This window comes from Papio anubis, chromosome 10, assembly GCF_008728515.1.
Source record: "Papio anubis isolate 15944 chromosome 10, Panubis1.0, whole genome shotgun sequence".
Classification (NCBI taxonomy): Eukaryota; Metazoa; Chordata; class Mammalia; order Primates; family Cercopithecidae; genus Papio; species Papio anubis.
The window spans coordinates 117,945,285-117,958,215 of NC_044985.1; the positions used below are offsets into that span (position 1 = coordinate 117,945,285).

The 12,931-nt window shown below is 41.7% G+C and overlaps 1 protein-coding gene across 1 annotated transcript in view; it reads left to right on the forward strand.

Annotated features, from left to right (window-relative positions):
• SPP2 (secreted phosphoprotein 2) overlaps positions 1-12,931 on the forward strand; it is a 52,194-nt gene that overhangs the window by 23,654 nt on the left and 15,609 nt on the right. The window contains exons 3-6 of the mRNA XM_031651717.1: positions 2,612-2,813; positions 2,913-3,037; positions 10,303-10,425; positions 11,822-11,932. Coding sequence (XP_031507577.1) covers positions 2,612-2,813; positions 2,913-3,037; positions 10,303-10,425; positions 11,822-11,932 — 561 coding nt within the window. The remainder of the gene's footprint in view (positions 1-2,611; positions 2,814-2,912; positions 3,038-10,302; positions 10,426-11,821; positions 11,933-12,931) is intronic.

Here is a 12,931-nt window from a genome sequence, read left to right on the forward strand (position 1 = left end):
ATTTGTACTTCCTGTGATGGCACCCACATTTGCACTGTTTATGAAGGATAGGCTGGATTATTAGTTCATTTCAGATATTCTCTGGACCTGTTGCCTTACACATAGCAGATACTAAAAGTATCTATTGAATTGAATTCTTACTAGTGGTTACCTTTTGTTGAGCAATTAATTGCCAAGTACTCTTCTGAGAGGTTGTTATTTAATCTGTTTATGATGACTAATTTAATGTGTCAACTTGGCTAGGCCACGGTACTCAGACATTTCGTCAAACACTATTTTAGACGTTTCTGGGAAGGTATTTTTAAAAATGAGATTAACATTTAAATTGATAGACTTCATGTAAAGTAGGTTACCCTTCCTTATGTGGGTGGGCCTCATCCAATCAGTCAAAGGCCTGAATAGAAAAAGACTGATGTCCCCTGAGCAGGAAGACATTCTGCCAGTCAATTGCCATTGGCTGAAACAGCAACTCTTCACTGGGGCTCCAGCCTCCCAGCCTACACCACACACTTTGGGCTTGCCAGCTTCCACAATCGTGTGGGCAAACTCCTTAAAATCTCTCTTTCTTGTAAATTTGTTTAAGTTCTTTGTAGATTCTAGGTATTAGCCCTTTGCCAGATGGATAGATTGCAAAACTTTTCTCCCATTCTGTAGGTTGCTTGTTCTCTCTGATGACAGTTTCTTTTGCTGTGCAGAAGTTCTTTAGTTTAATTAGAACCCATTTGTCTATTTTGGCTTTTGTTGCCGTTGTTTTTGTTGTTTTAGTCACGAAGTCTTTGCCCATGCCTATGTACTGAATGGTATTGCCTAGGTTTTCTTCTAGGGTTTTTATGGTTTTAGGTTTTACATTTAAGTCTTTAAACCATCTTGAGTTAATTTTTGTATAAGGTATAAGGAAGGGATCTAGTTTCAGCTTTCTGCATATGGCTAGCCACAAGAAAAAACCAACCCCATCAAAAAGTGGGCAAAGGATATGAACAGACACTTCTCAAAAGAAGACATTTATGCAGCCAACACACATACGAAAAAATGCTCATCATGACTGGTCATTAGATAAATGCAAATCAAAACCACAATGAGATACCATCTCATGCCAGTTAGAATGGCGATCCTTAAAAAGTCAGGAAACAACAGATGCTGGAGAGGATGTGGAGAAATAGAAAAGCTTTTATACTGTTGATGGGAGTGTAAATTAGTTCAACCACTGTGGAAGACAGTGTGGCGATTCCTCAAGGATCTAGAACTACAAATACCATTTGACCCAGCCATCCCATTACTGGGTATATACCCAAAGGATTATAAATCATTTTACTATAAAGACACATGCACACGTATGTTTATTGCAGCACTGTTCACAATAGCAAAGACTTGAAACCAACCCAAATGCCCATCAATGATAGATTGGATAAAGAAAATGTGGTACATATATACACCATGGAATACTATGCAGCCATAAAAAAGGATGAGTTCCTATCCTTTGTAGGGACATGGATGAAGCTGGAAACCATCATTCTCAGCAAACTAACACAAGAAAAGAAAACCAAACACCGTATGTTCTCACTCGTAAGTGGGAGTTGAACAATGAGCACAAAGGGACACAGGGAGGGGAACATCACCCACTGGGGCCTGTTGGGGGGTGGGGTTTTGGGGGAGGGATAGCATTAGGAGAAATACCTAATGTAGACGATGGGTTAATGGGTGCAGCAAACAACCATGGCACATGTATACCTATGTAACAAACCTGAAGGTTCTGTACATGTGTACCCCAGAACTTAAAGTATATATATTAAAAAATCTGTCTTTCTCTCTCCTTGTATATTTTGGTTCTCCTTTCTGGAGAACCCTGACTAATAACACACCTGACATCTAACCATTTACGCCCATTTTATAGATGAGAAAATTGAGGTTCAGAGGTGTTGAGTGCCATGCCCAAGGGTATACACCCGGTACATGGTCGAGCCAAGATCTCAGTCCAGGTCTTTCTGAGCCAAAACACAGCTTCTTATGCATGAAATCCACAAATAAGAACATAATGACCTACATACAACACAAACTGTACTTCTAATAAAGTAGCTCTCCTTTTTAATCATTCAAAAACTACCTTGGGATCTTACAGTGCATGGAAATCATCAATATGTAAATACCTTATTATCCAGGTGATGTGCAAAAGTGTCCAGCAGCACAGAAGGTTGGTTAATAGGATGGTGTGTCCCAGTTTTTTACCGCACTTGTACTTGCTCTGAATTTTTAGGAACCGTATATAAAATTATCATCTCCAAAGTTATAATTTCCAAGAAGATCTTATACACACGCCATTTTCATAAGCAGTCAACTGCAAGATCTTTAGAACCATGAGGGGATCTCAATACACAACAATTTAAGATTAACCATTTTGTTGAATGTAAGATTATATCCCCTCCCCCAAAAGAATGAAATTAAAATAGAGCAAAATAAACAGCACATGTGGAATCCTGAGCCTCTTGATGCCTTTTGCCTTGGGCTAAAGTTCCCTGGTGAGTTGCAAACTTCAAAAGTGTCCTCAAACTGGAACATTTCCATAGGAAAAGTCAGCAGAAAATATTGACCCCAGGATCAATTGCTTCTGTTTAAGTTACAGATTGCTGCAGTCAAAATCAGCAGCCAGTGTTTGATAAAGACAGCTCCTCTTAGAAAGAACTGTCATCTCCAAACACGTAGAGAGACACTCTCTCTTTCTATTACAATCATTATTTCCAGAATGGAGAAGATGATGATGATGATGATGAAGATATTGATTATGTTTGCTCTTGGAACGAACTACTGGTCTTGCTCAGGTAAGGTATTCACCAACCTGGCCACCTGCTCTGGATGATGCAGAGCCACGCTGGTGCCTGTGTCTTGTCTCACTGTGCCCCATGTGCTTGCATGTCCAGGTTTCCCAGTGTACGACTACGATCCATCCTCCTTGAGGGACGCCCTCAGTGCCTCTGTGGCAAAAGTGAATTCCCAGTCACTGAGTTCGTATCTGTTTCGGGCATTCAGAAGCTCATTAAAAAGAGTAAGTGCGCAATGAAGTCCTCTCTACTCCTCCTTCCAATGCTGTCTGCCTTTTGTCAGTTCATTGGATATACTTTTAAGAAATTTTCTCCAGTTTAAAAATGATAGTAGCTAGTCATGTCTTTCATACTGTCTCTTTTCTTTGACAGAGAAAGGATTTAATTACAATTTTTGTGATGAGGCTCTCCAAGCCACTTTTGATGACTGATTCTTCTGCTGTATTCTCCTCTCTAACCTTGTCTTCTGGTTTCCTGCATCTTGCTTTTGTACTTGAAGTCCTCGTGGTTCTTTCTGAGGTGTTTTATTAAGAACTTCTCATTTATTGGAAATGAGCCTCCTTTCAAATTCAGCAGCTCTGCTCCTAATACTTACTGGAAATAATCTGGCTTTTGAGCCAAAGAAATCCACCTTTCCTTGTCAATTTGGTAATAGTCTATTTCCTCTTAGCCTTGGGAGCTAGAGAGAGAGTAATCACTTGGGCTTCCAGTGACTAAGTCTGTGATATGCAAGGAAAGAAATGTAAAAATATCCTTCAAAGGAAATGAGAAACATGAGCAGCAAGTCATCTCCTGTCTTCCTGTTCCCCAGGTAATTTCACGGCCTTATTATCATCTTCATGGGGCTCATTTGGAGGTAGGAATGAATGTATTTTCAAGCAAATTTAGGTTAAGGTGGGAGGTAGAGAGGTTCTATAAAGTTGCACGTCTTAGGAATGAAGGCTCTGTGCAGCCAGGCAGCATGGGAATGAGAATGAAGACATGGCCGAAGGTCCAGGCAGCAGAGACCAGATGGGTGTTGATTTCTCTCTGTCTGCCTGCTGACTTCCCCCATCCCTCCTGGACTGACTCTTAGCTTGTTCCCTCTGCTACGCTGTAGAGCACATGGCTCATGGTTTCCTAGTTCTAGTTTCCAAATACAACATATTCAGCTTGATCTTCTTCAGAGCCTGGCTCCCAGTTTCTCTTTTCCAAATTTCAAGGAAATGAATCAAATGGACCCAGTTTTCTTTTTTAGTTTGGTTATAGTTCATGAAGACTATGGGCTGTGTTTTTTTTAGGTGCCATTCCAGAATCATGGCCAGAGTGGGGGGGTCACTTGCAATATCCAGAGATGTTGTGTGAAGGCACTGGTCAGCTGCCACACCAAAGGTTGAGCTGCTCCTGGATCAGAATACAGAACCCTCTTCCTTGCTTATATTGTCTTCCAAATGCCAGTTTCCATGGGCACTTAATGAAATCCACTTGTGGCGATGTGGAATCGGGATCTTGTTGCCAACCTTGCAGATGAACAGTTTAAATTTACTTTTGATTTCGCTATTGCTCACTACAGAAGAAAGTTAGCAGTGTATTAGACGAATAAGAGCATGAAGACAGATCGCAAGAGAACCAGTTACTGACACCATGGAAATCTGGCCTGTGGGGATGAGCTATTGTGAGGTACAACCACCAGAGCGTGTTCTGGCTCATGCACCATCTTGGTATGGTCGCCCAGACTTGAGCCCAGACACACATGCACCTAAAAATAGACACACTTATATGTGATGTGTGTGACTCTTGATGAGCACGTGAAAAATGTTGCCTCTCCACCTCAAGTACACTGCTCCTTTACCTGGAGGTCTGCCTATTCTTGCCTCTCCCTACCCTTTTCTGATTATTCAAATTCATTGATCAAGCGACAGTCACCCTGCCCTCTTGTTGAGAACTCTATTTCTTCCCCTACTGGAAGGGAGATTCTCTTCCTTTCATCTTTCCTGGTGATATTTTTCCTATTGGGAGTGTTTCATATTTTCATTTATGTTGTGTGTATTAACCACGTCTTTTATAAACACCCTATAGATGGCTCCAAATATACCAATTCTCTCTACCCTAGTAGACACGACAGATACACTAAGAGGCAAAGCCCTCAGGAAAGAGTTGAGTGAATAGATCACTAGCACTAGGGTTACAAACAATTCACAAAAGAGGAAATACAAAAGACTAAGAAAGATTTGGAAAAGTATTCAACCTCTCTAATAGAAGAAAGGTGCAGAATTAAAATCGCAATGTGAAAAAGAAGAATAACAAGGTAAAAGAGTAACAGGGTGAAAAAAAATCACAACTACTGCTTAAGAGTTTGTAATTTTGTAAAATTGTATTTGAAAAGCAAGTTGGAAATATGTGTTAAACGTATTTACTAGCATGTTAAACGTTAAAACTAGTAAATATTTAAAACTTTCAATTGCATAGTTTCACTTCTAAGAATATGTTCAAAGCAAGTAAGTGGTTTAGTCATGAATATTTGGGGGTACAGTTCAATGGTTGTAGGGAGAAGGGTTGGGCCCTTCTGCTTTGCCCCCAGGTTTGCTTACCAAGCCCACTGATTCTCTACTCAGACTACACATCATCATCGCGTGGGATGATGTTTAAATATTTAAATATTTCTGATGTCCAGGAGGGATGGTTGACTCCTTAAACCCCAGTCTCTGAGGGCAGGGCTCATATTCTTCAATGTTCTCCTGCTCATTCTAATGTGTGGTCTGAGTGAAGAACAACTGGGTATTAACAACAAACCTGGAACAAATATTCTTGTAATTGATTTCAAGTTACTCACCTCCTGGACTCCAAATCTGAAAAACGATGAGAAAAGATAAAACCACATGACTTTAGCATTGATGGTTTTCTTGCTCCAACCTTGACAATAGGCTCACTTGGACTTTCCTCAGTGGACACGACCAGAGAAAGGAAAGGTGGGCACTGGCCCTGTGCTGGGCAGGGGGAAGCAAAGAGGACAAGTCAGGCTGTGGTTTCATAGGGAGCAGTTTCTACCGGGGAAGGAGAGGGAAGGGAGATGGGGAGGGAGAGGAAGGGGAAGAAAGGGGAAGAGGAAGAGGACACAGTTAAATAAACCAAATTCATTTCCAATAGTGGAGAGTACCGTAGAGGAGGGTAAGCAGGTTAACATGACAGGCCCGGTCTGGGGCAGCAGTCAGATGGGGCAAAAGTGTCCTCTGAGACTGCATATTTGAGCTAAGACTCACTCCAGTGACAGGAAGTTCCCACCATGGAAAGACCTTTTGAGGAAATATTGGGGTGAGCTGGCAGAGTCAGTGGGAGGGCCCTGAAGGACAAAAGGCCTTGAGAGGGAGGCTGGCTAGAGCCAAGTGAGCCTGGAAGAGAAAGGTGGGAGTGGAGAGAGAGAGAGGTGGGCATGAGTGGGACATGCCTAGGTCATGATTTTGAGGAGATTGGGGTCTGTTTTAAGGGCAATGGGTAACCCCTGGGGACATCTGCATTTGCAAACCATCTCTGCTTAGCTTGGGCCACAGTAACAAAGTACCATGAACACATAACAAACCGTGGACTAGGTGATGCATAAACAGCACCAACTTATTTCTCAGAGTTCAGAAGGCTGAGATCCGGGATAAGGGTGCCAGCACGGTCCGATTCTGGTGAGGGCCCTCTTCTGGGCTGCAGACTGCTGATTTCCTGTTGTATCCTCACATTGCAGAAAGAGAGCTAGCTAACTCTCCAGCCTCTTCTTATAAGGATGCTAATCCCACTTACAAGAGCTCTATCTTGAAGACCTAATAACCTCCCAAAGGCCCAACCTCCAAATACCACATCAGGGATTAGAGTTTCAATATACGGATTGGGGCAGGGGACAAACAGTCCATTACAATCTCTCTAGCTGCCTGTGTGGGGGGTGGGGGAGAAACTGAGCATGGTGAGATGCTGGGGTGGGGTCTCAAGTCAGGGGAGGGAGGATGGGGGGAGCAGATAAATTTGTGGTATGTTTGGAGGCAAAGCCATGGAGGTTTGGGATCCCTGAGGTCTCCATGCCCTTTTTTGTGTGTCCATTTTACGTTTCAACCTCTTTGCATTTTTTGGTTTTTGACTTTCTAAATTATTCTCAGCTAGTCATTTCTGATCTTTACTTTTTGTGCATTAATAAAGGATTCATTTGAAAAACCTAAGTGACCAGTGATGCCCTATTAGTGAGGGTTCTCCAGAGAAACAGAACCAATATGACATGTATACATGTATAAATGCATGCATATGAATATATGGCGGGGGGTGGGGGAGAGAGAGACAGAGAGAGAGAGAGAGACAGAGACAGAGAGAGAGAGAGAGAGAGATTTATTATAAGGAATTGCCTCATACAATTTCAAAGGCTGGCAAGTCCAAAAGGAAAAAACAAAATCTCATGAGGTAGGCCAGCAGGCTGGAGATTCAGGGACAACTTATAGTTTGAATCCAAAGGCAGTCTGCTGGCAGAGCTCCTTTCTGATGGGAAGATTTTTGACCTTATTCTATTAAGGCCTTCAACTGATTGGATAAGGCCCACCCACATAATGGTCATCTGCTTTACTCAAAGTCCACTGACGTAAATATTAATCCCATTCAAAGAATAGCTTCACAGAAACATTCAGAATAATATTGACCAAATATCTGGGCACCATGGTTCAGTCAAGTTGACACTACAAAATTAACCGTTACAATTGTCAAACGGGATTGCTGTGGGTCTTTTATTTTTATATGTTTGTATTTCTTTTAAAAATAAAAACCAAAATGTAATTATTACAAAAAGTCAGAAAATACAAGAAAGGGAAAATGAAAAATAACATTCATTATCCATTTCTGTGAGAAACACTCACTATAAACCCATGAGAGGATATCCTCTTGAGGTTTTTTAATTCATATGAAGGTATAAAATGCATTTTTAAAGAAAAATAAGACCGTATTGTAATACTGATTGTAAATTACCATAGTTTATTTCAGCAGTAATGCTGGGTTTTTAATTTTCTCCAGTTGATTTCTTATTGTTGAGCATTTAGGCTGTCCCACATTTTTTGAATTACACAGAATAGAAATTTACTGGCAGAAAGTGAGTTCAAAGGAAACAGCAAAAATGTTAGGTGTTTCTCCTTATTCTTGAAAGACCCCTTCAAGACGCAAAAGAGGTTGCAAAATTATCTCACAGCTCAATAAAACGATCTGTACCCCCCAAAAACCCGCATTTTCATCTTTTCAGCTTTCGTGTTGCCAGTTTGCTTCCATCGAATTGCTTTCCGGTGAACTGCTGAAGCATGCTCTGCAGTGGAGGGCCCCAAACAATGGACTTCAGTTGATGGGAGAGGTTTTTATTTTTTAATTTTTTAATGAGACTCAGATTTAACATTCAAAATATTAAAATTATAAATATATGAGGCAGTAATTCACAGTGAGGTTGAGTTTTTATTTCTACTTGTTTTCAGAAAATTCTGCTTTTATCAGCACTCATTATGTGTCCTATGTTAGGAGACATAAAGATCCCCATCTTAAGCTTGGAGTTTTGCCACTTTTTATCTAAAACAAAATGTTCTGCATGTGCCTATTATTCCCTAATTGTAAGCAGTTCTTGCTCTCACAGAAAGAGCGCTGCCTCCATCTCTCTACTTCCTGGGTAGTATGTTCAATGTGTTGCTGACTTCAATTTGCTGCAAGATAGGTTCAGAAACTAAGAGGGAAGAAGTGACTTGGATCCTGGGGGTGTTGTCAGGTACTGGACCATGGTGGGCTCCCCACTGACTTCCTGCTGCCCCCTTGTTCCTGTCCCAAACTGTTTACCTTGCAGCAGGCACAGTGATTCAGATACAGCTCTTAAAACCCTGTGATAGCATCTCGCTGCAGTGACAATGAAATCTAAATACGTTCCCGTGAGCTCCAAGACCATACCTTGTCTGACACGCTCCATCTCTCCAAAGTTGTAGTGTGTGGTTCATGCCTTGGTCAGGTTGCTCCAGCCACAAGAGCCGGACTTGTCCCTGCCCCAGGGCATTGGCTCTGCTTTCTATTCACAGGATGAGCTTCTTCCCATCCTTCAAGGCTCAGTTTAAATTTGCCTTCCTTGGGAGGATTTTTCTGGCATTTTCTCTAAAACAGCTGCTTCCTTCCCTCACCCCCATTGCCATGTTGTTGTTTTTCTTGATAGCCCCATAACTATCTGGGAGGATCTTGTATAGTTTTCTTTGATGTGTCCACTGTGTGGCACTTCCTCTGGAATTTAAGCCACGTGGCATCTTCCCTGCTCTGCCTCTGGTACTGAACACACAGTGAGTACTCAAGAAGTCACAGGACTTTGTGACATCAGAACTCCCCAGATTTGTCATAGAGTTTAGATGATTTTCCTTTGTGGAAAGGAGAATAAAATCATTTACACTCATTTATAGATCAGAACTGCTCAAGCAGGAAGCTAGGGCTGCAGAATAGTCTGTACTGCAGAGATGCACTTGTTGCTTAATTATTTATTTCAGGAATTATTTTTAAAATTATGGAGCAGTCTTTTAGGAAAATGACATTTAGAAATATGTACAGTTGATTCCTCTTACTTGTAGTAGTTACATTGTATAAAATCACCATGAACACCGAATTAGCAAACACAGAATCATTGCTCCTAGGGGAAATAGAAGGTGCGGTTCCTGTGAGCCTCGGGTCACAACATTTTCATCAACCCATCAATACTAACCTTGTTTGTGTGAATTCCTGCTTGAGGATACTTAAATTAACATATATTGTTGATTCATTAACATTGAACTCATGACCAATAGCACTGTGACTCCTCCCTGAACAAAGCTTACCTCACTCACATATTTTCCGTGTCAGGTGCATCACAGCCTTGTGCTTGGGAACACTAGTGGGGTCTTCTACACCAGGCTTGGGGGCCATCTTAAACACTAAAGCTACCAACAAAAAGCACAAAAATGCAACAACAACAAAAAAAGCCACTAAAGAGACCATAAAAAGCACACCTGTTTTCAATATGAGAGTTGAAACAAGAAGGCAGAATGTCTCCTTGTTTGGCTTCTGTTGGTAACATGCACGTTGGGTGACTCAAGATTTTTGTCGTTCGGCATTTGTCCATAGATGATTGCTAAAGTAAGTGCTACTAGTATTGATTTTGGGGTTACAAATAAATTTTAGTGAGTAGATGAGTTCGCCAATACGGAATCCACAAATAGTGAGTATCAATTGTCACTGTAAAGTGTTAGAAGCCATACTGGCCTTGGAGTTAGAACACCTACATTTTGGTTCCATTTTTGTCACTAAACTATTGTACGACTTTGGTAAGTCACTTTTTCTCTTTGGTCTGGAGAAGAAAGGCATGGAATTAGGTGATTGCTAAGATAATGTATTGCTTTCATGGTGGACGATTCCGTAATTTTTTTCTCATGGGGCAGAAAGAATGGTTTATAGCATCGTAAACTTCAGACATGCGTTGATCACACTCTGATACTTTATTTTTGTGAAGGTTGAGGTCCTGGATGAGAACAGCTTGGTCATGAATTTAGAGTTCAGCATCCGGGAGACTACATGCAGGAGGGATTCTGGAGAAGATCCTGCTACATGTGCCTTCCAGAGGGACTACTATGTGGTAAGTGGGAGAAGACCCCCCCCAGAAATGAACAAAAGGAAGAGCCTCACTTCTTCTATGACCTGGAGTCACCCAAAGAACTTGGCCACTGCCTGGCTAGCATCTGGCCCCACCGCTAACAGTGTGGACACGGTGTCCCCTGGTGGGAGATGTGTTACTCTGTGGCTGAGCATTGAGCTGTGGAGTCTGAGATCCTGAGTGATCCTGACAAATTACTTAATCCCTGGTGCCTCAGTTTCCTGCTTTTTAACATGAGGATGTATTTGTATCAGGTAAAGTGAATACAACACCAGAGACAAATCCCAGACACACTTAAAATTCTCTTACAAAAGATTATGAAACACTGACTGTTCCTGGCACACGTCACGTTCTTTTGCCGTTGACTGTTGAATGACACCTGTCTTCCCTACTATTTCAGGCTTAGTGAGATCAGGAACACGGCATGTTCGTTTTCATGTCTCTCATGACCAGAACATGTACAGCACTGCTCCATAGTGAGCAGGTCCATGCAAACCGAACCCCAAAGGCCAAGGGAGCCGAGAGGCTGAAGAAAGAGGCTCCCAAATCCAGTTTACCAGAAAAAAACAAAACAAAACACTTCATAGGGACTTACAAACAGAACCCGTATCTTAGGTGGAGGTGAGACAGTGGATCCTGTGCCATTACCTCCCAGATCCAGGGCTTACATACTGTAGGGAATTTGAACTAAGGCCAGGATTTACAGTATGTACATGAAAGTGGAAATCTTAGAGGGATTCCCAGAAAAGGGTTAATCAGAAGTCAACATGGCAGATTGGCATCCAAGGTGGAATAGCTTTGGTCTCCACAGACACTTAGTCAACATCCACGGGCAGTAATCCCATCTGAACAGGGCAACTCCAGCAGTCCGAAATTTGCTTTCCAAAGTGTTTGCATTCCGAGGTTAGAGCTCGTGGGTTTTGTTACTTAAAAGAGGATTGTTTGATTTGTTATTTGTTGTGAAACTACTCGCTGTGACTCTGTTTTACAAAGGACTCATACCAAAGTGTCAGAAGCTTCTATTTCTAATGAAATTTGAGGTCTAAGAAGAAGAGGGTGAAGTCCTGTGGGGTTCTTCATCATTTCTTTTTGTCTGAATGAAAATTGACTCAGGGCAGCCCACTCAGCACTCATGGGGGACATGTTTGCTTTTTCTAGAGACTTGTAATGGGTCAAACAGCAAAGAGATATTTAAATATTTCATTTGTTTCTGCTTCGGTCTTGAGGAACTTTCATTTTGAAAAAATAAAATGCCTCTGTGAAGATTTTCTTCCTTTGTCATTTCGCCAAACCTGACATTATTTCCTGATTTACTTGATGGAGGCTACTCCTTTCCACAAACAGCTGAAGAGAGAACTCACCACTTTGTCTTTTCCAGCCCACAGCTGTTTGCAGAAGCACCGTGAAGGTATCTGCCCAGCAGGTGCAGGGCGTGCATGCTCGCTGCAGCTGGTCCTCCTCCACGTCCGAGTCTTACAGCAGCGAAGAGGTATGACCGGGGCCTTGTCTTCTCTCAGACCGCACCTCTTAGGGTCTGTGTGGGTTTGTGAAAAACAGAGTGGTTTGCTGGGTAGTTGGGTCGTCGCCTGGGCTTGGGGACGCAGAACTCTGCTGACACAGTGGCATTCTCTCTCGGACACCTACAGCCTCACTGTCCACATCCCCTACTTCTCCCAGCCTATTCTTTCACTCTTGTACTCTCTCTCTCTCTCACACACACACACACACACACACACACACACACACACACACACACTTGATTTCCCTGGGATTGGGAAATGGCTTTAAAGTAACAATTAGCAAACCTTTGAAGTTTCAGATCTAAGTATGTGGCTTGCTGGCACTGTGGTTTAGTGTAATCAAGAAGGACATTTTTGTTGAACCAGTGTTCAAAACTATTTTCCAGCTCTGCAGTCCAGGTCAGGACACTTGACTTTCATTTAACCCTCATGATCCATGACTTCTTCATCTGTTAAATGCTAGCAGTCATAAAGACCACCTTATAGGCTGTTGAGAGAATCCGGTAAGTTGATGGACATGAAGGATCTGGCCTGGCACTGGGATACTCAACGGATGGCAGGACCCTTATTTTTTCTCAATTGTATTGAAAGTGATTTGCAATAATACTGTAATATTAATAACATAGACATTTTTTCCTTGAAATTATATTATATATGTGTCCAATTATTGGCTGCTTTCCTTACTAGACTGTGTGTCTCATGAGGGCAGGGAATGTTTGTTTTTGTCAGCCCAGGACAATGTTTGATGCAGCACAATGTTTGACACAGCTCACAAAATACTTGTTGTATAAATGCAAGAAAACTGGGGAAGAAATGGACAAGAATATGATAAGAAGAGGCCATCTCTTCACTTTAGGGATAAAAGCATGACATATTTGTTCATGTGTAATAGGATAATATTATTGACAGATATTTCTAAAATATTTCCAACATTATATGGATGATTCTGTCAAACATATTCTTTCTGT